The sequence below is a fragment of the Paramormyrops kingsleyae genome, chromosome 1, assembly GCF_048594095.1.
Source record: "Paramormyrops kingsleyae isolate MSU_618 chromosome 1, PKINGS_0.4, whole genome shotgun sequence".
NCBI classification, from domain to species: domain Eukaryota; kingdom Metazoa; phylum Chordata; class Actinopteri; order Osteoglossiformes; family Mormyridae; genus Paramormyrops; species Paramormyrops kingsleyae.
Window position 1 is genome coordinate 52388110 of NC_132797.1, and position 27230 is coordinate 52415339.

At 44.6% G+C, this 27230-nt stretch overlaps 2 protein-coding genes across 2 annotated transcripts; both read left to right on the plus strand.

The window, feature by feature from the left end:
* Positions 1-170: 170 nt before the first annotated feature.
* LOC111835621 (integral membrane protein GPR180) lies at positions 171-16424 on the plus strand. Its single transcript, XM_023796122.2, has 9 exons — positions 171-398; positions 2138-2284; positions 3696-3896; positions 4667-4847; positions 10261-10310; positions 11053-11210; positions 14245-14436; positions 14911-14988; positions 15083-16424. The coding sequence occupies exons 1-9, from the start codon at positions 206-208 to the stop codon at positions 15233-15235; spliced, it is 1353 nt and encodes a 450-aa protein (XP_023651890.2). The 5' UTR covers positions 171-205; the 3' UTR covers positions 15236-16424.
* On the plus strand, positions 5224-10244 carry LOC140592654 (uncharacterized). The gene is made up of 2 exons (XM_072716546.1): positions 5224-9756; positions 10061-10244. The coding sequence occupies exon 1, from the start codon at positions 5343-5345 to the stop codon at positions 9204-9206; it is 3864 nt and encodes a 1287-aa protein (XP_072572647.1). The 5' UTR covers positions 5224-5342; the 3' UTR covers positions 9207-9756; positions 10061-10244.
* Positions 16425-27230: the final 10806 nt, after the last annotated feature.

Consider the following 27230-nt stretch of genomic DNA (forward strand, 5'->3'; position numbering starts at 1 on the left):
GACAATAACGATCTGTTAACGATAGCGCTGACACGTATCAGCTCGAGCTCTGAGTTGGCCACTTTAGCTCCGGTTCCCCTTTGATGTTATTGGTCCCTTCTTTTGACAGATGGCGAAAGTCGGTGGACGATTGGACGATTCGTCGGTCAATCACGTTCTCCTGACAGTTGGAAACTGCGCGTATATAATCCATTCATTGACTGTTATGGTTAAGAAGTGTCCATATGCCAAAGTAGTTATGTGCACAATTAATACCAAGTATCTGTTATTTGTGGCTGCGGCCGCTTTATGTTTACATGCAATTCCTCCGGCGCACGGGAAAACCGTATCGGGCATCCTCAGGAGCGACGCTGCAAAAGAAAACAATGGGCAATACATAACAAGATTTCTGTTTCACGGTAGGTGCGTCCGACACAGCTCAGTCACACTCCTAGATTGGATACATCTGGATTAAATCACTTATCCTCAATTGAGGGCGTGCGCAGGACGCATTACGTACTATCGGTTGACAGTGTCTGTGCCCCTGTACTAAACACGCCGGCGATCGAAAAACACGTACGGAGAGCCAGATTATACGCATCAGCCCTGTTCACGAGCTATCGGTACTTGCACCCGACGGGAATGGCTACGTTTTTGTGGTCATTACTCAGAGCAGGAATAACTCGACTATTTGCTTCTGTTCCCGTTAAACGCAGATGTGCGTACTTGATGTCTTCACTGTGATTGCAGTTATCAGATTTATTTTATTTGCGTGAATACTTTGTTTTGTGCACTAGATTTTTTTTATATTTCAGAAACATCCCAGTCTTGACATTTTTTCTTCCTTTTGATAATGATTTAATGCATTGATGTTTTCATGCAGAGTAGTAAAAAATCTTAACGGAGCTGCTGACATTTCGTTGAGAATAGCCGCACTTGTAACTTCAGCAAATAACCCCCATATTAAACTTTCCTTTTGCCTTCAAAGCAGTTGAATTTTAGATGTTGAATCTAAAGGTCAAAATCACATATATCTTGCGAAGGTGACATCCATCCATCTTCAGAATCAGAATCAGAAAACTTTATTGATCCTGGAGAAAATTGCTTCATGTTACTACTGGACGGTCACACAGAAACACAAGACAAGAAAAAAAAAATCAGATATAAGTATGAGAACTGAAATAAAATTATAAAAGAGAGACTCTGCGCTATACACAGAAATATGCTATATATAAATAGAATAAATCTTCTGTAGCTGCTTGTCCTTTTGAGGGTTGTGGGGTTCCAGAGCATATCCTGCAAGCTTTGGGTGCAAGGCAGGGAATTGCCCAGGATGGGGTGCCAACCCATCACAGTGCACACATACCATTCACACCTATGGACAATTTGGCAACTCCAGTTCACCTTAGCATGTTTTTCAACTGATGGGGGCAATCCAAATTCCATATACATACAGCCAGGGCACAGATTTAAATGCCAGTCCTAAAGGTGTGAGGCAACAGTGCTAACCACTGTGCCACCACACCACCCCACAGTGGTGATATAATTGCACAATGTTAATCAAGCTTACCTCAGCACTTCATCAATAGGCAGCAGGATTCTCCATAATCCCTGGCATCCTGAAAAGTGCTGAGATCTATAGCGCCATGGATGTTCTATCCAAATATATGTACAGTTAGGATGATTACATTTTATTTATACTCGCTATTGCAATTTGGTTTGGCCAGTCTTACAATGAAGGTCCCAAGTAAAATTAAAATGTGTCATTTGCCTGGTGGATAAGCTTGTGCCCTGTGCTGCTTTTTATACACAAGGTGGCAGTAGAGTGTGAAGTAACTCTCTGAGCAAATACAAGTACTTGCTGTGCAATCAGAAGCACATTTCCATGGTCAAGAGGCCTCTGGGCTGTTTTCTACAGTGGAGGAGGGTGAGAGGGATGATAAAAGTTGTCAATAGGGGTGATTTATTTGAGGTCCCTCTTTAATGGTGGTCCCTGGGCTTCACTGGCAGTGATGGACTGGTACTCCGTCGAGGGTGTACTCCTGCCTTGTGCCTTGTGCCTTGTGCGGTCCACAGTGAGTTTCAAGCCACCCACCATTAATCAAACGGTCTTTCTGATTACAAGCATATTGCTGTTACCTTTCCCTGAATCCCACAGGGGAGAATGCTCTCGTGGTCTGCAGACTGGAGGAGGCTGACTTCGCCATGGCTGTGAGGAAGGAGGCCCGGCTGCTGCTCTTCCAGGAGCAGGAGGGGTTTGAGAACCTCAGCTGCCTAGAGCGCTTGTCTGGAGCTCCTGTTGCCAGTGAGCCTCATCGTTGATGGCTGCTTTGAAGCATGACCCACCATGTGTGGGATTAGACTGCATTTGGCTTCTGGTGCAGGGCTCCAGACTAACTTTTTGTATCGGTTGCACTGCTATGCCTAACTATTTTATTTAGGTGCACCGCCACAAAATTTAGGTGCACACAAATTTGTCTCAATGCCTTTAGCTTCACAATAATACATTTTAATTATTACTTTTTTGTCATTTTCCATACACATTAATAGTTTCATAAATAGTTGTAAACAGGAATAAAGGTGCAGGTCAATGTTTGTCTTTATATGAATCACAGCACAAACAAAAAAATGCAAAACAACAACAAACAAAATTTACAAGTGCTGTTTAAAGTGCTTGACAAACTGAAATTTTCAAAACTCACCTGACTGAGATACATATAGATACTCCTAGATACTTATAGAAAAAGTTTTGGTTTGCTGCTGCCTGCCACTGAAATTCTGCGTGGAGGGGGGTCACCCTGGTGGTTACACACTTGTTATGACACAGGATGTGTTTCTTAGACCAGTGTTTCTGAAACTGTACATTTACAAATGTTTGAAGGTGTTTTATATTATTAAAAAATCACTTACATTTAGCTATGCAGTATAGCTGACATATTTTATTAGATTTTTAATGTATATTGGTAGTATAACTGACATGTTTTATTAGATTTTTAGTGTATATTTAGCTCAATGCATCAGCAAGTATTAATAAAATAGGCCTACATCAACGAATGTTTAAAAAGAAGTGGGTTTGTAATATTTAAAATCATATGCATTTAGCTTGATAATGTAACCAACATGTATTAGACTGATGTAGCCTATATTTATCTCGGCAACAAATGTTTACATCAATAAAATAGAGAACAATCATGAAAGTTTTTAAAAAGGTTAATATAAATTTTATTGCAATTTTCATTAATAATCTAATAAAACATGTTCATTATACTATCAAGCTAAATGTAAATAATTTTATAATTAATATAAACATACCTTGTTAAAACATTTGTAAACATATGGTTTCAGAAACACTGGTCTAATGTGGTGCCTTTGATTGGTTCAAACCTGTGAAATGTTAGGCACACCAGTACGACCAAGAAAAAAATTTAATCACACACAACAGATTTTTGGTCACGTGCATCCAAATTGGTTGCACTCTGGAGTCCTGTTGTGGACAGGCAGTGACTGGTCAAGAAATCAGGCGGTCCTGAAATCAGAATAAACATAGAAAATAAACATTTTTAAGGCACGGTCACGTGGAGTAGCTTCGTTTGATTTCTGCTGATTTATAGGTAGCTCTTTGTATCCATTTATTTAACATCTGTGTTTTGTTGCACGCATTTATATGAGGAAGTTCTTTTTATTTTGGCATCTCTCACAATCATCACCCTTTCCAGTCACGCTGAACGCAGTGGAGCTCAACTGGACCATGCCCAAGATGTCTTCGCCCCAGCTCTGGCACATGGTTTATGCGGACCAGAGCACCTGCCAGGAGGGAGAGGCTGGCGGGGACCTGGAGGAGATCCGATTCCAGGCCATGCTTTTTAACCCTGACAATGCTGGCAACCCCTTGGATCACTTCAGCGCTGAAGAGGCGGGTGAGTCTTCCTATGTGCTCAGTTCCTGGTTTAGCTTAGCCGCCCTCTCCTGGGATGGCTGAGATGCCCTGTCCAGGTATAATTTTTTACTACTCTACTTAAGTGTCAGTAGTAATCTAAAGGCAGTTTGGTTGTTATTCCTGTGGGTTCTCCTTTACCTCTTTTGCACTAGTGCCATGGTGATGCTGACATGGGAGCTGGTTCTCAGGTGGTGCTGAAGTGGCACAACCTGAGAACCAGCCCAAATTTCCACTAGTTAAAAACAACATTTATAACACATGGTGAGTAAGCACACAACAACAGGCATGTAACATTCTTGAGCTTGTTATAAGCTCTGGTTCTTAAGTTAACATTAATTGAAACATTCTTTTTTTTTACGAGACATTAGCTAGCTACATTACAAAGCACTACTAATTAATATTTATAACTATTTGATGCATTTTTGCTGTTTTGATTTTGGAATTGTACAGAAGACAAGCGTAACCTGTTGACTGGACATATCCATGAACAAACCATTGGTGGGGCCCCTGGATTCAATCCGGTGCAGTTCATTGAAAAACTTATTTTGACTACACGTCACAGGCATCAGCATCGGCTTTCTGGGTTCTTCCAAAAGCATGCAGTTAGCTGAATCTTGGGTTAGCCTCCAGATTCCTGGAGATAAGACAGATGGGCAGACTGCTGAGGATATTGAGGTCTGTAACTCCCAAGTCAGCCTGTTGTCCTGCCTTGTGTGACTGTGACCCCTGATCTCTCCCCCGACCTGCCAGGCCTACACAGTTTCTACTTCTTGCTGGTCCTCACCTACTTTGTGGCAGTCTGCATCTGCGCCCAGCCTTTGTGGCAGGCATTGCACAAGGGTGGGCCCATGCACACCGTGCTGAAGGTCCTATCAGCTGCTCTCCTGCTGCAGGTTGGCTCTGCCCTACTGAACTACATCCACATGGCCAGGTGAGGCTCTACTACTAAAAGCTCTGTCTACAACTGTGCTTCCCACTGGATGCAACATCACACCTTCCTTTTGAAGTACAAATGCTCCTCAACTTGTAAACGAGATATGTTCCGAACGGCCGTTCGTAACTTGAAATGTCCGTGAGTCGTTATTCAACATCATTTTCAGGGTATACGCAAGTACAGAGAACTAGGATGCTAGGAGTACGCACGCTACACTGCTGCGCAGCGGGAGTAGTGGCCAGAAGTCGTACTTGGTGTGCAGAAAAAAAAATTGATGTTGCAGACAGGAAACGGGAGCCCAATGAACACAATTTGTACTTACAGTCCTCTTCATTCATACGTCTGAAAGTTCGTAAGTAGATGAGCATCTGTATTAAGGATTCAATGGTTTTATTTGTCATATGTGATATGCAAGGTATACACTCACCTAAAGGATTATTAGGAACACCTGTTCAATTTCTCATTAATGCAATTATCTAATCAACCAATCACATGGCAGTTGCTTCAATGCATTTGGGGGGTAGTCCTGGTCAAGACAATCTCCTGAACTCCAAACTGAATGTCAGAATGGGAAAGAAAGGTGATTTAAGCAATTTTGAGCGTGGCATGGTTGTTGGTGCCAGACGGGCCGGTCTGAGTATTTCACAATTTGCTCAGTTACTGGGATTTTCACGCACAACCATTTCTAGGGTTTACAAAGAATGGTGTGCAAAGGGAAAAACATCCAGTATGCGGCAGTCCTGTGGGCAAAAATGCCTTGTTGATGCTAGAGGTCAGAGGAGAATGAGCCGACTGATTCAAGCTGATAGAAGTGCAACTTTGACTGAAATAACCACTCGTTACAACCGAGGTATGCAGCAAAGCATTTGTGAAGCCACAACACGCACAACCTTGAGGCGGATGGGCTACAACAGCAGAAGACCCCACCGGGTACTACTCATCTCCACTACAAATAGGAAAAAGAGGCTACAATTTGCACGAGCTCACCAAAATTGGACAGTTGAAGACTGGAAAAATGTTGCCTGGTCTGATGAGTCTCGATTTCTGTTGAGACATTCAAATGGTAGAGTCAGAATTTGGCATAAACAGAATGAGAACATGGATCCATCATGCCCTGTTACCACTGTGCAGGCTGGTGGTGGTGGTGTAATGGTGTGGGGGATGTTTTCTTGGCACACTTTAGGCCCCTTAGTGCCAATTGGGCATCGTTTAAATGCCACGGCCTACCTGAGCATTGTTTCTGACCATGTCCATCCCTTTATGACCACCATGTACCCATCCTCTGATGGCTACTTCCAGCAGGATAATGCACCATGTCACAAAGCTCGAATCATTTCAAATTGGTTTCTTGAACATAACAATGAGTTCACTGTACTAAAATGGCCCCCACAGTCACCAGATCTCAGGCTGATGTATTTCAAGATGGCGCCGAGGATGGTAGCCTCAGTGCTCAGCTCTCAAGTGCTTGTTTTGTTTTTGTTAGTTTTTCCTGTTTTTTGTTTCTCAAACACCATCAGTTTTACCAGAAATGAACTGCTGATCATTCGGCAGAACACTCCACAAAATCTTTTACCAGATTTTGAGTATTCGGACGTTTTGCTGAACATTGTAGTTAGCGGAGCCGCGGCACTGTGGAAGCGCTTCAGGACGCGCAGATGGGGGAAGCGAGCTGGCGCGCTCGTGAAACTCAGACAACGCGGATTTCGAACGCCGTTGCCTAGCATCCATCTGGCGAATCTCCGTTCTCTTTCCAACAAAACGGATGAACTTCTGCTTACCCGGATCAACAGGGATTTTTCAAACTCTGCTGCTCTGTGTTTCACGGAAACCTGGCTGAATGACGCCATTCCAGACAGCGCGTTAAGTCTGCCGGGCTTTCAGCTGTTTAGAGCGGATCGCGACGCAGAATCAACGGGGAAATCTCGCGGCGGCGGTACGTGTTTCTACATCAACGAAAGGTGGTGTACAGATGTATCTGTGTTAATGAATCTGTGCTGTTCCGATCTAGAAGCACTCATCATTAACTGTAAGCCTTTCTACTCGCCGCGGGAGTTTTGCTCGTTTATTCTCGTGAATGTGTATATTCCTCCGCAAGCGCACGTGAGCACAGCCTTACAGAAACTCGCTGATCTCATTACAGAGACTGAGCGACAACACCCGGACTCTGTTTTAATCATTCTCGGGGATTTTAATAAAGCAAATCTCACACGTGAGCTGCCAAAATACAGACAACATGTTACATGTCCCACCAGAGACAGTAATATACTGGATCACTGTTACACAGCTATAAAGGATGCATATCACTCTGTCCAACGAGCAGCCGTGGGACTTTCTGATCACTGTTTGGTTCATCTCATACCGACCTACAGGCAGAAACTGAAATCAGCTAAACCTGTATTAAGGACTGCAAAATGTTGGACTGATGAAGCAGAGCGGAATTTACAAGCCTGCTTCTCTCTCACTGATTGGTCTGTTTTTGAAGCTGCTGCCAACGATCTGGATGAACTCACGGAGACCGTAACATCATATATCAGTTTCTGTGAGGATATGTGCATTCCTACCAGGACCCGTTTAATCTACAACAACGACAAACCATGGTTCACTGCAAAACTCAGCCAGCTCTGTCAGGCCAAAGAAGATGCTCGCAGGAATGGGGACAGAGTTCTGTACAAACAGGCCAAATACACACTGGAAAAGGAGATCAGAGTGGCAAAGAGGAATTATTCCGAAAAGCTACGAACTCAGTTCTCCTCTGGTGATACAGCTTCCGTGTGGAAAAGTTTGAAAGACATCACCAGTTACAAGTCACCATCCCCCAGCACTGTGGAGAATCAACAACTGGCAGACGATCTGAACGAGTTCTATTGCAGGTTTGAGAGAACACCATTCTCACCTCCTGCATCCCCCCTCTCCCCAACTCCTGAGAGAACACCATTTACACCTCCTGCAACCCCCCTCTCCCCCACTCCTGCTGTATTGATCAGTGAAGATGAGGTGCGGCAGGTCTTCAAGAAGAACAAAAGAAGGAAGGCACCAGGCCCAGATGGTGTGACTCCAGCCTGTCTGAAAACCTGTGCTGACCAGCTGGCCCCCATCTTCACTCAGATCTTCAACAGATCACTGGAGCTGTGTGAAGTCCCCTCTTGCTTCAAACGCTCCACCATCATTCCTGTCCCAAAGAAACCCAAAATTACTGGAATTAATGACTACAGACCTGTAGCTCTAACGTCTGTGGTCATGAAATCATTTGAAAGACTGGTGTTGGATTATCTGAAGGACTTCACTGGACCCTTACTGGACCCCCTGCAGTTTGCTTATAGAGCAAACAGGTCTGTGAATGATGCAGTCAATATGGGTCTGCATTATGTACTGCAACATCTGGACAAACCAGGGACTTACGTGAGGATCCTGTTTGTGGACTTCAGCTCTGCCTTTAATACCATCGTACCATCACTCCTCCATCCCAAATTAACCCAGCTCTCTGTACCTAGCTCTGTCTGTCAGTGGATTACCAGCTTTCTGACAGATAGGCAACAGCTAGTGAGAATGGGTAAAATCACATCCAGCACCCGTATGACCAACACTGGCGCCCCTCAAGGTTGTGTTCTCTCCCCACTGCTCTTCTCCCTGTACACCAACGACTGCACCTCTAAAGGCCCCTCTGTCAAGCTCCTGAAATTTGCAGACGACACTACACTCATTGGCCTCATCCAGGACGGCGATGCGTCTGCTTATAGACAGGAGGCAAAAAAGCTGGCTGCCTGGTGCAGTCTTAACAACCTGGAGCTCAACACGCTCAAAACAGTGGAGATGATCGCGGACTTCAGGAGGAACCCCCCTGCTCTCCCCCCACTCACCATCATGGACAGCACTGTGGCTACAATAGAGTCATTCAGGTTCCTGGGGACCATCATCTCCCAGGACCTGAAGTGGGACACTCACATTGACTCCATTGTGAAAAAGGCCCAACAGAGGTTATACTTCCTTCGTCAGATGAGGAAATTCAACCTGCCACAGGAGTTGCTGATACGGTTCTACACCGCAATCATTGAATCCGTCCTCTGCTCTTCTATAACTGTCTGGTTCGGCTCAACTACCAAATCTGACCTTAGAAGACTGCAGAGGGTAGTCAGGACTGCTGCGAGAATCATTGGAACATCCCTCCCCACTCTCCAAGATTTGTACTTATCCAGAGTGAGCAAAAGGGCTAAGAAAATCACCCTGGACCCCTCACACCCAGCACACTCCCTCTTTAATCTGCTGCCATCTGGTCGACGCTACAGAGCACTTAGCACCAAAACGACCAGACACAGGAACAGTTTCTTCCCCCAGGCAGTCCATGTCATGAACACTTAACAATGTCATGTACACTTAACAATACACGTGGTACACACAACACTAAAACAAATTATTTATTTAACACACACGCTTATTTATTTTTCATATTTGCACATATCAACATACCTATACAAACACATGGAATGTCTTCTTGCTATTTTGCACGCTACTTTGTATATCTTTGTATATCTGTATATAACTCTTTTTATTACCTGTGTCTTGTCTTGTCACTGTCTTTCTGTCTTTCTGTTGCACTGTAGAGTTCTGTCACTACAACAAATTCCTCGTATGTGTCAACATACCTGGCAATAAAGCTTATAAAGCTTATTCTGAAATCTCAACCCAATAGAGCATCTTTGGGATGTGGTGGAACGGGAGCTTCGTGCCCTGGATGTGCATCCCACAAATCTCCATCAACTGCAAGATGCTATCCTGTCAATATGGGCCAACATTTCTAAAGAATGCTTTCAGCACCTTGTTGAATCAATGCCACGTAGAATTAAGGCAGTTCTGAAGGCGAAAGGGGGTCAAACACCGTATTAGTATGGTGTTCCTAATAATCCTTTAGGTGAGTGTACAGTCACAGTGTAATCTAAAGTGAAATTAAGTGAAATGAAAGGTGGTCAAATAGTAAAAGGTTTAAAGCAAAATAAAGATATTGTAAGTAAAAATATAATAAATATGTCATAAATAGGAAAGTTAAACTGTAAAATAAAAAGACCAGAGATGTGCAATGCAGATCAAATAAAGTGTGAATAAAGTATAAATAATGACAAGGAGGAGTTTTCAGCATGTATACCAATGAACTGACATACCAATAATGCAACCATCCACATTGACCATTTAACACGCATATCATTCTTTCATCTTAGGTGTTGATTGCTGACGACTCGTCATCCTGCTTTTTTTAGGGTGTGTTTTTATGTCATAAACGTGAAAATTTTTGATGTCCCGAGAATAAAATGATTTTTTCTGGAAGCTGAAATACACAAACTTGCATTTAATTGTGATGCAACCCTCTCGGCGCCTTTCTGTTCTTGGTGATGATGACCTCCATCCTGCCATTTCTCAGATATGCCAGGAATGGAACTGGAGCTCCCATGATTGGCAGCTTGGCAGAATGTGAGTATCCACCTCTCCCAGATTTTGCCCATGCTGTTATCATATTGTGTAATGATGTGCTGCTGGCATTGGCATGGCTACAATGCCAAACCTTGACCTTGATGTGTCATCAGCTTCAGAAAAACCTGTAATCTGAATCACACTAGTTTATAACATGGATTATGATTATATATCAATTATGCATAATTATGTATAGGGAGGTGGAAGTGCAAACTGCTTAGGACAAAAACATATGGTACACATATAAATATTTACTGTTATCCATCCAGTGCCAAGGTGAACTGGAGTTGCCAAATTATCCACAGGCATAAATGTGTGTGTGAATGGTGTGAATTCCCTGCAATGATCTGGTGCCTCATTCTGGGTTAATTCCTGTCTTGAGTCTGTATCTTCTGGGGTAGGCTCTGGACCCCCTTGACCTTGCAAAGGGCAAGCAGGTTTAAAAAATTGATGAATGGGTAATCCATCCATCCATGTTCTATAACAGCTATTCAGTGCAGGCTTACGACAAGCCTGGAGCCTGTCCCAAGAAGGCAGGGTGCATGCCGGAAGGGATGCTCAGTGACACAGTCACAAGCTACAGATGAATCAGGGACACTCATTTGCCTGTCAGTGTTTTTTGGACACCCCCCCATTTAAATGATGAATGTAGTCGATACTGACAGGCCGCAGGATGGCTCTCGCATCTTGCCCCCTCCATGTATGACCCCTCAGTGTGACACCTGTGTGTTGTGAATTGCAGTCTGCGACGTGATATCCCAAATCCAGATGCTCTACCTGCTGCTAAGCCTGTGCATGGGCTGGATGCTGAGCCGGACACACAGGTTCCAGAGCAAGCCACTGCAGTGGGACACCTCGCCCACCTCCACCACGCTTGCCCTTGGGGGTGTGGGCACCCAGGTAAGCCCCTCCCACCAAGACACACTACCTCTGTCACTTTTATGCAGCTCCTAGTTAAATGACTGGCTCTTCTTATTCACTTGTTTTGTTTTTCTAATCAATTTAGAATCTGAAATCAGAATCAGAAAAAAATTTATTGAACCCAGGAGAGAAATTTCTTTCTGCTACAACTACACTGCTAGACAGAGACACCACTGGACACAATGAACACCATATAACAAAATGAAGAGAGTAATATATCAGCGTTTCTCAAACTGGTGCCGGTCCGTGAGAGGGTTCCTGCCGGTCCGCAGAGCCTTGCTTCTGCACCAATCAAAATTCAGTCAGATCAGGTCTGATGTCAGCGCTGCTGTCACTGCGTGCCCCTCCCCGACCCCCGACTTCATGGCCCGCCCGTTGTTTCAGCATTCTAGAATGTTCAGCGTTCCCGCTCTTTGTCTCATTCACTCCAAACTTTTCACAGACACACACGTGTTACGAGAGCTGTCAATAAATCATCGCGTGTTCAAAGCAAGCGAGTCTGGATTCTTTCTTTCGGAAGCGTCCATCAAATGATGCCGACTTACAGGATGAGCCAGAGGCAAAAAAGCATCGCCCATTTACTCGAAATTATGACATTTCATACATTAAATTCGGTTTTATTTCTAGCGATAGTTCCCCCCCGAAAACCAATCTGTGTCATCTGCCAAGCTACAGTATGCCAAGTAACGAGGCTATGAAACCATCGAAATTACACTGGGATTTGGAAACAAAACATGCACATCTAAAAGATCAGGTGACTTCTTCAAAAGAAAAAACGATAATAATACACATAATAATAATAATAATAATAACAACAACAATAGCCTAATTACTATATATCTGTAAATTTAAATGTCAAATTTAGCCAAAGCACTCCTGTTAGGTCATGTTTAATATTGTTCTTACATAGGCATAACCCCTAATAATACTAATAGTAATAATATCAGTAGTGGTAGTGGTGTAGTAATAATAATAATAATAATACTATCTATCTATAGTAATAATATCTATCTATCTATGCGGATACGCATCTGTGGGGGGTTGGGGGCGGTCATTTATGCAGGGCCCTGCAGCCTCAAAGCCTGACATGACTGGTCCCCAGGGCAAATAAGTTTGAGAAACACTGATATATCACTAACAAAAATTAAATTAAATAAACAAAATAAAATACAAAAGATAGAATAGATGTCAAATAAACTACAATATAAACTCTTGGAAAAAATGTGTGTAATCTGTTTTCTATTAAACTATTACACTCACCTAAAGGATTATTAGGAACACCTGTTCAATTTCTCATTAATGCAATTATCTAATCAACCAATCACATGGCAGTTGCTTCAATGCATTTAGGGGTGTGGTCCTGGTCAAGACAATCTCCTGAACTCCAAACTGAATGTCAGAATGGGAAAGAAAGGTGATTTAAGCAATTTTGAGCGTGGCATGGTTGTTGGTGCCAGACGGGCCGGTCTGAGTATTTCACAATCTGCTCAGTTACTGGGATTTTCACGCACAACCATTTCTAGGGTTTACAAAGAATGGTGTGCAAAGGGAAAAACATCCAGTATGCGGCAGTCCTGTGGGCGATAATGCCTTGTTGATGCTAGAGGTCAGAGGAGAATGGGCTGACTGATTCAAGCTGATAGAAGAGCAACTTTGACTGAAATAACCACTCGTTACAACCGAGGTATGCAGCAAAGCATTTCTGAAGCCACAACACGCACAACCTTGAGGCGGATGGGCTACAACAGCAGAAGACCCCACCGGGTACCACTCATCTCCACTACAAATAGGAAAAAGAGGCTACAATTTGCACGAGCTCACCAAAATTGGACAATTGAAGACTGAAAAAATGTTGCCTGGTCTGATGAGTCTCGATTTCTGTTGAGACATTCAAATGGTAGAGTCAGAATTTGGCATAAACAGAATGAGAACATGGATCCATCATGCCTTGTTACCACTGTGCAGGCTGGTGGTGGTGGTGTAATGGTGTGGGGGATGTTTTCTTGGCACACTTTAGGCCCCTTAGTGCCAATTGGGCATCGTTTAAATGCCACGGCCTACCTGAGCATTGTTTCTGACCATGTCCATCCCTTTATGACCACCATGTACCCATCCTCTGATGGCTACTTCCAGCAGGATAATGCACCATGTAACAAAGCTCGAATCATTTCAAATTGGTTTCTTGAACATGACAATGAGTTCACTGTACTAAAATGGCCCCCACAGTCACCAGATCTCAACCCAATAGAGCATCTTTGGGATGTGGTGGAACGGGAGCTTCGTGCCCTGGATGTGCATCCCACAAATCTCCATGAACTGCAAGATGCTATTCTATCAATATGGGCCAACATTTCTAAAGAATGCTTTCAGCACCTTGTTGAATCAATGCCACGTAGAATTAAGGCAGTTCTGAAGGCGAAAGGGGGTCAAACACCGTATTAGTATGGTGTTCCTAATAATCCTTTAGGTGAGTGTATATATAACTATGTAACTAGTTTGCAGTGTGACCGGTTCGCTGTGAAAGATAAATTAGTTAAAATACTGTATGGCAAAAGTATTTGATCGGGTGCATTTTGTACAGTTGCTCACAGAGCCAGCATTTTACCTGATAATATTGCACATAGTGTCGAGGTATTCTACATTCAGAGAAACTGAAAAGATTAGCAGCAGCAGACCAGTTATTGTACAACCTAGAAGTATATAAAAGATATACCAAAAGACATGGTTATGGAGGGAGGGAGGGAAATGACCTATTTTGTGGATGAGTGGCATTGGGAGGAGTTATAGAGTCTGATGCCTCTGGGGATCAGAAGGATTTCCTGTGGCATTCAGTGGAGCACTTAAATAATAGATACTGAGTCTAGATATAAATTATATTCAAATAATAGTTTCTGTAAATTGCATTATGTATGATATCCAAACTGCTTGGTCCAATCAGACTGGTGTCCGCGCTGAATCAACCATGGATGGACGTGGTCAGTCTTTCCATTTCCTTACTGTTCTGAACCTGTAGGGGGCACTGTTGGTCTGGGAGCAATTCAAGGACACCGAGCACCATAGCTACCATGCCCACGGCAGCGTGCCGGGCCTGCTTCTCATTGGCCTGCGCATTGTTCTAGCCCTGCTGCTTGCCTCCATCCTCTACCAGATCATCATGGCGGAGAGGAGTACTCTAAAACGAGACTTCTACCTCTGCTTCGCAAAGGTACTACGGGCGCCATTGTGGGGGACAAACCTTCAACAAACCATTCCCAGATTTCCACGGGACAGTCATATCCCTCTCATACAATGTGTGGTCATGGGAAAAATGCAGATTCTGCCTTAGTTATTGTAATTGCAAAGCAAGGGTGTCAAACTCCAGTCCCAGAGGGCTGGAGCCCTGCATAGCTTTGGTCTTTCCCTATTCCACCACAAATGATTCAGCTCAAGAACTGTGTGGTAATTAGCACAAGCAGGTGTGAAAAGTTGAATCAGGTGTGTTAAATGAGGGGAAACTCAAAAACGTGTAGGGCTCCGGCCCTCCAGGACTGGAGTTTGACACCCGTGTTGTAAAGGATACCTTTTGCACAACTTTTTTTCAGTATTTTAAATTGTTCTCTGGTGTCCACATAGAAGGTTTGTGAACTCGGTTTGGTTGAAAGATGCCCAAACGTCTAATGGATGTGTTGGTGCGTTTCAGGGCTGTTTCTTGTGGTTTCTGTGTCACCCGGTCCTCGTACTGATTTCTGTTGCTTTCCGTGAGCACCAAAGAGAGAAGGTAAGAGGGTACCATCACTATGGGGGGAGAGAAAGACTGTCCATCACTCTCTGTGTACTGAGCTTACTAATCTGGTCTGCACTCCCCGCCCCAGGTCATCACCATTGGCATCATACTTTGCCAGACCGCTGCGGTGGTCATCCTCTATAGACTCTTCCTGTCCCGTAGCTTGTACTGGGAAGTGTCCTCACTCTCCTCAGTCACACTGCCACTGACCATGTCTAGAGGGCATCGGAGTCGTTACTAGCTTCCCCCAGGTGACAAGGAACAGCGGAACCACTGCAGGTGACAGCTATCCAAGAGCACTGTCCAAAAAGAACCAGGACACCTACAGACATGGATGGAACTTGTCCGTCCTGTGAGTGACAGCAACCAGTGACCAGTTGTGTGGACTTTGGGTAGATTTGAATGAGGTGTTACTGGGCAGTATGGATTTTAATGAGGACCTGATTGTCTTTCACCTCAAAAGACATGCATATAGCATAGAAATAAAAATGAAAATTCAAGTGACTCCTGAGAATTGAACACAATCCTTCTGTACATCTAGGACCTCCAACTTACAGGGAAAAATTTGGGGGTTGGTAACGGATTGGCACTCTAGCCACTGTAAAACTTCAACCAGCTACAAAATGGCAGGCAGGACTCTTTTCTGCTCTCCACAGGTGTAGCTCTGCTGTAAACTCCCACAGGATCGCTGCACGTATCATAGGTGCACGTATCATAAAGGGGATGGGGGAAGGCCCTCAGGAGCCACATCCAGGAGTCTAAACCACCACCAGAGAGCCAATGGGGTCTGGCCTGTTGAGGATCAGAACTGGTGTGGTGCTGAGGCATTGCCCGCAGCACAGCAGCACTCAGGATCCAGTCTGAGGCGGCTCATCCATCTAGACATGTGGAAAATCCTGACTCTCCAGCATGGTGACCATCTTCTTCTGCTGTCAGAGGAGCTTTGTAACTCCACATTTCAGTGGTGGCACTCTCTGAGGTACGCAGACCAGGGAATCACCAGATCTATGTAGGTGGGTAGACCAATTATTGGTCTGTTCGCTCTGATGGCTGCCATACTTAGGGAATAGCTTGCTGTGGAGGATCAGCTCCTCCCGATGGTATTCGATATCGATATGACTCCTATCAACAAGCATATTGTGAGACTCAGATTAAGGCACTCTCTTGGTGTCTTGTCTGTGCTCTCAATGTATGCTCCAATGGCAGTGAGTGATATCTCTGTGAAGGAGGCAGTTTATTCATAACTTCACTTGGTAGTTGATGGGTGCCCACTAGGTGACACTCTTTTGGTCATGGGTGACTTCAGTACGACCACTGGCACTGACACTGTTTAGGCAGAGCTCTAAAAAATTTTTCCCCTTTTGTGTTATAGGTTATATTTTATTTTCTGTACATTAAGGTTTCAGAAATAAAAAAAACAATAGCATAAATATGTCAGTTGTGTGTTTATTCGCTGATTACATTTCATTTTCTGAATCATTGTCTCCACTATTTAACACAGTTCTGTGTCTATTGCTGCTGTAGCCATCCATGCGTGGCAGTGCTGCACTCAAATTATAAGTCATTGTCGACTTACAACCTCGATTGGTTCCAATTGACTGGTCATAGGTCGATTTGGTTGTAAATCAAACCTTTATTTTGTATGCAAAAATTATCATATGTATACTTTAAGTTATATCATCTTAATGTCATATTGTTTGGTGTTTTTTAACCTTTTTATCACCAATTTCTTAGTTCATTGCTGCTTGCAGTTGGGATGGAAAACTGCGATAAACAGGCTGGGCAACACTAGCGCTGCTAGACGCGCTGCAGTCAATTCAATTCAATTTTATTTATATAGCGCATTATCACAACATTACATTGTCTCAATGCGCTTTACATTTCTGCCTCGTAAGGACCTCCCATTGAGTAAGCCAAAGGCAACGGTGGCAAGGAAAAACTCCCTAAGAGGAAGAAACCTTGGGAGGAACCAGACCCAAAGGGGGAGCCCATCCTCCAGGGGCCGGCAGATGAGTCAAACAAACAAGATGAAATGACTAAGCTAATACAGACAAGATGAAATGACTAAGCTAATACAGGGGTTGAAATATATGTCTCAATGCATCGGCCGACCGGTGCAGGCACGTGGTGCTTGATGCACGATGGCAGGATTAATAGACACACAGCCGCAGGATGGATGGCGAGGCATCGTGTTGAGCCAAGGGCAGGCAGGTTGGAGGGTAGTTGCCGGAGGTGGAGGTAGTTGTCTTGCAGGCCGCAGAGGCATAAACCCTTCAACGACATTGTGCTCCATGGAGCACACCCCAGAAGGGGTGAGGGAGGAAGTGAGAATAATTGTGTATTAGTCAGAGTTGAGGAAACCAGAGGCAGTGCAAGCAAAATGATCGAGTGCAGTATTCGTCTAGGCTCCGGCAGATCTGAGTATAGCAAACATATTCACGGTACAATCTCGGGACTACCACCTGGAACACCGTAGCCCACTCAAAAGGCGAGTCTGGTGGGGACCACTGTCACATTAGGACCCGATCGCGAAAGCAGTACGCTGTGGGATGCTCCTTCACGTCAGGCTTGTCCATGGCAGAGGCACGACAGGGTTCCAAGGAAGGGTCCTCTTTCTGAGCCGAGATCAGCGCATCCCTAGTGGAGGGAACTAAAGGGGAGATAAAGTTATCAGGAACCGGGGCCACAGATTCAATTTTCAAAGGTTTGTCCAACACTGGCACGGACATGAACGTGTCCTCGAGGTCAATGTCGGCGAGCTGACGCCGCTGTGCACGAGTAAGCACACACGCAGGAAACACCGTCGGGTGTTCCAGCGCTACATCATTTTCACAGAGCACAGGGTCCGGAACGACTTCGGGTAGAGGAACGATTCTCTTCCCCGCTATGTCATTCCCAAGAATAAACGTAATGCCTGGGACAGGTAACTGGGGCTGGACAGCTACTCGCACGTATCCCGAGAAATCGGGAGTACACAAATAAATGGTGTGCAGGGGAACTCCAGCCACACACAAATCAATTCCCTGCACCAACACATCCGTACCACAGTACGTTTCGTCACATAGGGGAATAACTCCTTCCACCATGAAGGACTGAGCGGTTCCCGTATCCCGCAGGATAGTCACAGGGTGCCGAGCATCAGTCACACTGAGCGAAACCGAACCAGTAAATACAAATGGTTTAAAAGCAGCGTCGATACAAGAGGACGAGGGTGAAGAACTGTTGGGGCAGGCAGCAACATTCACTTTTCTGGTTGCTGTACGAGCTTCCTTGTGCTTTAATGCAGGGCACACAGAAATGATATGGCCCACCTCGTGGCAGTAAAAGCACTCGCGTTTCTCCACGGGTGGTGGAGACGATGCTGACGAGGGGGAGGATACAACTGGACGAGTTTTACGAGGCAAAGGAATCGGAGCAAACACAGTTTTGTGGGTCAAAACGAACTCATCAGCGAGGGTGGCAGCTTCAGTTAGCGAAGAGACCTTTTGCTTATTCAGGTACACTACCACTCGATCAGGAACACAGTTCTTAAATTCCTCTAACAAGACCAGTTCCTTAAGCTGGTCGAAGGTAAACACACCACTAGCGCCGCACCACTTATCAAACAAGACGGCTTTCTCGCGTGCGAACTCCACGTATGTTTGGCTGGCGGATTTGGGAAGCTTTCGAAAGTTCTGCTGATAAGCTTCCGGCACTAACTCATAAGCGTGAAGCACAGTAGCCTTCACAATGTCGTAATCCAGGCTCTGCTCTAACGCGAGAGCCGAACAAACCTCCTATGCCTTACCCACAAGCTTACATTGCAGTAACAATGACCAAAGGTGTTTGGGCCAGTTCAATGTCATAGCAATGCGCTCGAAAATGGAAAAGTAGGCGTCTACCTCATTTTCCCGAAACACAGGAACAAGACCGATGTGTCGGCTCACATCAAAGCTCGATCTACCAATTTCCGGGGAGACAGGCGAGCTCAAGGGAGACCGGGGACGGGGTCTAGGAGCGTCTTGGGCGTCAGCCTGGTCTCGGGCGGAGCGAGCTGCGGGTGGAGGCGTACCTGGTGTGGGTGCTTTACGCGGAAGAGGCATCGGTTTTTGGTCGCCCATGCTCATCCGACGTAACTCCAGCTCCTTCTCAGCCTCCATCTCCATAGCCCGGACACGGAGAGCCTGGTACTCCTATCTCTTAATCTCAAGCTCTAACTCCCGTAACTTAATTGTCAGCAGTAGGTCCTCCCTGGTTGAGCGGGGATCTCCAAGATCCATGCGGTGTCCACTCCCTGGATCGTCGCTGCTGGCCTCCGCTACAGCAGACATCCGAACCGGGGTGGCAGCAACACTAGGGGATCCACCCAACTCAGGCAGTATACCTTGCTGAACCAATTCATCGAGCAAAAATTTCTTAACGACCCGCTTGGAAGCCTCAGCGGGAACCAAAATGTTAAAGAAGTCTGCTATCTGTAGCAGATCATCCTTGCGGCACACATCAAATTGTTCGAGTGTGGGGTAAAGGGTGAATGCAACAAGGTCGAATTGGGCCATCACAATTACTGCAATTACCACAACACCCCCCCACACAAAAAAAATCCGCCAGACAAGCACGAAAAGGAAAGAAGGAAAGGATGAGCCCCCAATTTTGTTACGATCCAGTCTAGGGTTGGACCGCAACAAAGTGAAAGGGAAGGAGGGATTGGGGAGGACAGGACAACTAGGGCTAGGAGAAGGGAACACGGGACACAGAGGGAGTCTTTTTTTATAGTTTTTTTTATAGTTTTTCACAAACACAGTACAAACACTAGGTGTAACGAACGTCAGGAGTGACAAAGGCCAAAGAAACAAACAAAAGCACATCTACCGAGTAACCCACGCTGAGCTACCTAAGTGAACACAAAGAAAATGGTGAAACGAAACAACAATGCCTAAATCTATCTCCCTGACCAAACAAACAATAATCCCCACGTTAACGAATAAACCAAAAAGGCAGACACTCCCTACATACCTAGTGAACACGAAACACCAAGCCAAGGCAAAGGTATCAAAAGGGAAAACCAAGAGGCGAAGTCGAAACACAGGCGAAAGTCCAAAACCAATCAAGCAATCAGAAACCAAGGCGAAAGTACAAATAAGGGCGAGGCGAGAATCGAAAGTCAAGGGCAAAACAGTCATACACAATCAATCAATCAATCAATCAATAAAGCAAAAGCGAACAAAGAGCGAGCTAGCAGGCGAGAAGCAAGTAGCGGGCGACGAAGGGACGCAGCGGCGATCTCTTCAGCCGATTAACCGGAAACGGCTCCGAGGGCAAGGGAGGCGGGGTCAGGTCCAGAGGGCGGAGTCGAGGGGGGGCGGCTGACCAATCGTCGAGTGGGCAGGACGTCCGAAGGACCTGCAGGCATCCTCCTAAACTTACGGCACGTAACACTTACGGCACATATCCGAAACTTACGGCACATATCCCTTACGGCACGTAACCCAAACTTACGGCACGTAAGTCATGGCCACATATTTCGGGTCTCAGAACGGTCGTAAAGTCAATCAGTTGTAAGTCGCCGAGGTCATAAGTCAACTACAGCCTGTACAGTATATCATTTGCATAGCCACCTCAACTCCTCATCCTTGAGTGGGCGAGGTATTTTAATGGAAGTCATTAAGAAAACAGGGCAGGTCAGGTCACACTGGTACAGCGCATTGCCACACCCACCAAACAACAAAACACCTCGGGATCCCGGTTGCCGACCCCCCAGGCTGACACACGGTCCAGACACACCCTCCAGAAATAGTCTTCTATCTGCCGTAGCCAGGTGTTATGTAGGCATCCTCTTGGCCTAGTCCAGCTGCTCGGGTCCTCAGCAATGAGGATCCTGCAAGCTGGATCACCCTCAGGGAATTGCGCCACATGGCTGTAGTGGATGTGCAGGTAACTGATGCTTCCACACAATGTGCCTCATTCGGGACTCCCTGACCAACTTCTCATTCAACATAAAGTCAAAACAAACAGTGTTTTTTATTTGATATTTAAGAGTGGTTTATGGATAGCCAGAATGTCAAAATGAAAACAAGCCTGCCAGAGTGGCAGAGAGGAACAGAGGGAAAGAGAGAGGGACCTGTCAGCCACAGACAGCTGTTTTATTTCGCTGTGGTTAAAAGCAAGTTAGCTAAATAATGCTCAACTTTTTTGTTCAAATCGTGTTGTTCTTGAAGGGGTGTGTATGAGAAGTAGAAAGATGTTACCTGTGTCCCTCTGCTTTGTGATTTTGTTTATTTGCTCTGATTAGGCTATTAAGCTTCGTGCATGATTCTTATGTTGTTAGTATTGTGCCTATATGAAATATTACTGACGGTATTAACTGCCTGCGGTTGTAATAGTACAATGTTTTTCACAGTAACCCTGTTATTGACTGGCTCCTGTGCACTTTCATGTATGCACGTGCATGTGACTTAGTCTACTACTAAGTCGTGGTGCACACCAGAAAATAGGGCTCCCAGAAAGCCACTATGTAATTCGAGCCCTGAATATATCCATAAACCTTGATGACAATTTTTTATGGGAAAATTTTAAGCACACGGGTACTGTGTAATAAGGGAACTTATGCAGAAGTAGCTAAGCTTACATTATGAACAATTTCACAACAATGTAAGACCTGTTTAAGTAAAAAGAAAAATCATACAATTAAAAGATGCCTGTCAGTTACTTGGATTTTGTACGGATTTATTTTACTTGAATATGATTGGCGGCCATTAAAAAAGGTATTTCAGTGCCTGTTTAACTCAGAGGTGTAACTGACAGTGTTGCTCACCTTTAAGTATTGCTTGTATCAGTGCCTAGGGGACACGTATGCATGTTTTTGTATGGTTAAATTATTTTATTCTGTAAAATAGGCTGCATTTACTGTAAAGCTTAATCATCCATTTCCTAATAGTTTACATTTTTTTCAGATGTGAACAGAATGTGCAAATGTAAGGGGTTGTAAAAATTTTATTTTTGGAAATTAACCAACCACTTTGCATAACCCCCAGCGTTCCATGGGCTGATGAAGTACTGGGGTGGGTTTTGGAAAGCCCTAGTGGAGGGGTGTACAAACTTTTTGGCCCAAGGGCCACATAAAATTTTTCAATTATAAGGTGGGCCGCTTCCTTTACAGACAGCCTAACACATTTAATTTCCAACATATGTGTACCTTCAATGTAACTGTCATGGGGAGGAAAAATTATGACAATTCTGAATAAATACATATAAACCTACTTAATCTGGTATGTTTAATGGTGTGCATTGTCCCCATAGTGATCAGCGTCAATTTCTTCAAGAAACTTAATAAACTGATGATGCTGAAGTCCCCTCGCTCGAATAAAGTTAACGAGTTTTACAACTGGCTTCACAATATGTAGTCAAGCTGCAATACAGATTTACACAGTACTTCCTGGTGGATTAGGCACAGGGTTCCCCCAATTCTTGCAGAATAAATTTCCATGAATTTTCCAAAACGTTTCCAGTACCATAAGAAAATTTTCCAAAACCCATAAGTTTGCTTTTATTTGATGATCATGCAGTTTCAGATAGTAATACTACAATTTTCGGTATGATAATAGCCAATCTGCTTACCAAATAAACACAGACGGTGGACAACCTTCGCCAATGTGCAAATATAGCGTTCAATTATTAAGAAAATCAATATATTAAAATAATTATACATACCTTATTAGTAGAGGCAAACGGAGTCAAAAACAGGAAACTGTGATCAATAAAATTCAAATACGTGCAAAATAAATAAATAAATAAAACAGTTAAAACTGGAACAGCAAGCAAAAAAGCAGTGATCTCAAATACGCCAAATATGCATACCGGAAATTCAAGTTTACCAAAGAGTTATAACTATTGACTTCCGCTCGTACATTTCCATTAGCGCGTTGCAAAACTAAGTGGGAAACAAAAATGAATAAGGCTAGTTTCCAAAACTTTTCCTCTCTATCCAAGAATTACAAAACTTATTCAGGGCCTGGAAAAATTATTTCAAAATTCCAAAACTTTTCCATGTTTTGCATGACCGCGAGCACCCTGTAGGCAGTGTAAGAAAATTACCTCCTGCTCAGGATTGTCCTCCTTCACCCTCTCCTGGATTCTTTTGAGCAACCCGACTTTTTTTCCAGTCAGATTTGGCGATCCATCTTTAGTAACGTTAGCGAATGTACTGCAACCTAGCTAGTGCCTTTTGATGTCCTGATCCTGCCATCTCCCTGCTGCCTGTGCGCTGTCCTCATCCTGCCATCTCCCTGCTGCCTGCACACTGTCCTGATCCTGCCATCTCCCTCACTGTCCTGCACACCGTCCTGATCCTGCCATCTCCCTGCTGCCTGCACGCTGTCCTCATCCTGCCATCTTCCTGCTGCCTGCTCATTGTCCTGCACACTGTCCTCATCCTGCCATCTCCCTGCTGCCTGCACACTGTCCTCATCCTGCCATCTTCCTGCTGCCTGCACACCGTCCTCATCCTGCCATCTTCCTGCTGCCTGCTCCTGTGCCTCTCCTGCCTTCTGCTGACCATCACTTTCCTTCATACACATTAAGTTTGCAAAACTGCACCTATACTTTTAGTGTAATGTTCTGTAGCTCTTAACACTAATATTACCTACTTACTCTTCTTTTACCACCAAAAAAGTATCTGATGTCTCCATCTTTCCTTTTCCTCATAGTGTGTCTGTGAATAAAATCTAATCTATATTTAACAAAACAGTATCTGGGATATCAGATGAAGCTTCTAAAAATGTCTATAAATATGAAATTCTGGAATGCAGAATCAATACCACTAAAATTCAAATAATAGGGCTTATTATTTGCTAGCTTGTTTTTGTTACGTTGCCCCTATAGGTTTCACTTATAGTTATGTTTATACCTTCTTATGCGTTAACATTAGCCTAATAACAAACCACACTGGCTAAGTGGCGAATTCATTTCAGAATGGCACAATTTATTCGTGATAAAATGAGAATGAAAACATAGGGAGTTTATCTCCTTGGAAAATGACCATGATTGATTTTACTTCACCAAAAAAGCCTGAGTTAAATAGACAACTTAGCTTATATCTTGCTAGTTAACGTCTTTGTCTGGCCACCACTGCATACCCTGCCTGCAAACCTCCTGTGTCTATGTCTTCTCTTGCCGTCTTGCTTTCCCCTCTTCCTGCTTGAAAATAACTTTGCATATTTGAGTTAGACACCCCATGTACAACTTCAACTCATAAACCTTGTTTTTTTTTTTTCTTTCCTAGCACTCCCCCCTTGCGCAATGGTCAAGACCATGCGCATGCATTATTACGGTGTCAACCACACGACAAAGGCACGACCAAAAATCCATCACAGTTATGAAACAGACCATCAGAGTCCTTAGCATCCCCTTTGTGTCCACACAGAGGCCTCATAAGGGCCCCTCCCGTGGCTGAACTCACACCCCAAGCATGCAGCCTGTTCTTATCAGTATTGCAGCTTAGCTTAGGGCACCTCAAGCCCCCCTTTCGCTAAGACCTTCAGCAACGGTGGCTTCAGTGCCTGTGTATATAACACAGAGCAGATCACCCACATACTGTAGCACTAAGTCTCCTACATACTCTGCACTCCACTGACTCTCACCAACTCACCTTCGGTAGCAGCCTGCATTCCATCACACTGAAATCTCTCCATCGCAACAAACAAGTATGTTTGTTCTATGTCCAATTCAGCCTATTGCTATATTATTCCTGTATAAATGGGCCCCACTGTTCTAGAATTTCCCCAACTTTATCAGTAACATCTTCAATCCCGTATGAACTATGCTGTCTCCTATTGAACAACAAATTTTGTCGCAGAAGGCTGTACTGTCCACTGAGCACCTCTACGCCCCCCTCTGTACATTGTATGTCTATCTGCAGCTGACACAAAGCATCTCTGCCTGACAAATTCACTGGGATATGCTCTAATATTAGTGTGGGCATATTTACATTTTTATAACCTATCTGAACTTCCACTAAACAAGATTTTGGAACATGCAGGTGTGTCCTGGCTGATCACAGCTCCAGCACACCAGCTGAACCAGCCTGTTCCCCAGTCTCTCCAGAGTCTGGGATCATCAAATTTGTGGGTAAATGGGTGCCCTTTGAGGAAACCCCCATCCATTGTATCTAGTCACTCTATTCCAATTAGGGACCCGAGGCCAATTAGTGTCCTGGGGGGCCCCAGCGACAGGAGACTGTCGGCTGTCCACAGGCTACCCCCGGGGCTTGGGTCCTGAGAGACCACTGGTGCCTGGACATTTTTCTTTTTAGCGGTCAGCTCCTCCAGCTGCATCTGATTCCATTTCTTTGTCAGTTCCCTCTCACGCTCTTTAGCAAAGTCCTCCTCCTCTCTGTACAAGTCAATAGCATGGATCAGCTGCTCACGGTACTGCTCCTCAGGCATAGTAACGAGCCCCACAACCTGCCTTAGCCTGCTTCTCACTGGCTTAGGGAGCGCGTCCTGCAGTGCCCTCCGGTACCGACCTCTGAATGCCGGATTCTGCAGGTCCTGCTCCGTCTCAGTGCGCCACCGCTTTTCTTGAGATTGCAGATAGGCAGCTGGGCTCTCCCCCTCCTTGATGGGCTCCACCTTCATTCCAACCACACTCAGCCGTGGAGGAAACATTAGTCGCAGCTGATGCCAGCAGTTAGCACGGTAACCGTCAAAGTGACATTCCTCATTCACAGGAGTCCCTGTCGCCGCTGCCAGGCCACTGCTTCGCAGCAGTCTCTCCATTCCGTCTACCCCCAAAACGCAAGCCAGAACCACCTTTATGTCCCCTATCGCCAGGAGCCGACGCATAGTTTCCTCCTCAAATGCTTTTATCCATTTTCCGGCCCCTTCTGCCAGAACTGGGAGTCTGAGAATCAGAACCAGATCCTGTCCTGCCCATGGCACATACTGTGTCTGTGCTCCGTTCACCCTCAGCGGAAGCATCGGAGTGTCCCTGGTGGGGGGCTTCACAGCCCACCTGCTTCTCACTATTCTATGATCTGCATTATCCTCCTCTACTCCTTCCTCACTCTCTGTTTATGTCTCCTGCAACTGACTCCATCCTTTAGATGGAGGGTTAGGGGTGTCCAGCAGATGCACCAGCCCTTCTGCATTACTACCACTTGCTCCGTACCCCACCTTTATCTCACTCCCTTGTTTCTCAGGCCCACATGCCTGGCCTTCTGTTCTTCCCTCACTCCCTCGCAGTCCTTCCTGCACTGCCTGCCACAGCAATGCACTCACTTCCCTGTATCCATCTAAACAACTTGCCGTTCCTTTCTGCTCCCTTCTCCAGGCCTCTCCCTTTGATTTAAATAACCTCAGTACCTCCAGTTCCTCACTCCTTTTCTTTTTACGCCTTTCTCTGTTCTTATTAGCCTTAAGGTACTTTATCAGAGTCTCCATCTCCTCACACACTGCCACATCCCATGTGCCCCCTTTAGGCCACTTAGTTACCAGGGCCTTTGTTCTATTCCCCCACTTTTTAGACATCTTTTCTATCCTCGCTTTAAGCAGGGGGTGCTCTCTCCCCAACTGCTGTACTGGTGTTTCTGCTGCCTTTACTGGGGCCTGCATTTTAATGCTTTTCTGAACTGTACTGTCACTTGAACTGTTTTTCTGTCTAAAAATTAACAGAGTTCCTCACAGTGAACCCGTGCTCTATTCTTTTTTTTTTTTTTTTGAATTCTCTCCCTGACTGTAGCTACTTTACCTTGATGTGCGGCTCTAAATTATTTATTATTATTTTTATTATTATTATTATTTATTTTCTACTTATTTCCTCTCCTAACTAAAATCCTTAACACTGCACCCAATTATCTACGAGCACACATATACTAAAACCTCTTATCTATAAACTGTTATTTTTCTCACAAAGATGTGCTTTAATACCCTTTATCTCTAAACTTAGTCTCTATATCCATACGGTCTATTAATCACAATATTTTATTAAAATACATTATTTTAAGAGTTATCAAAGTTCTAAATTTACCAACCCGCACTTCCACTCCTGTCAATGATGTTTTATGGAAATTCACAAATGCTCTATCCAGACCCCTGCTAACTTGATCTCTTCTACTTTGTACTTATTTCTGCTTTATACATCTTTACTTGCAACTTATCCGTTGAACCTATACATGGGATTCCCCCGATTTAGTCCAAAACTGCGTACGTAATTATTTTCCCCACTTCTGCATCAAATTAGCGCTCGCTCTCTGGCGTGCTGCT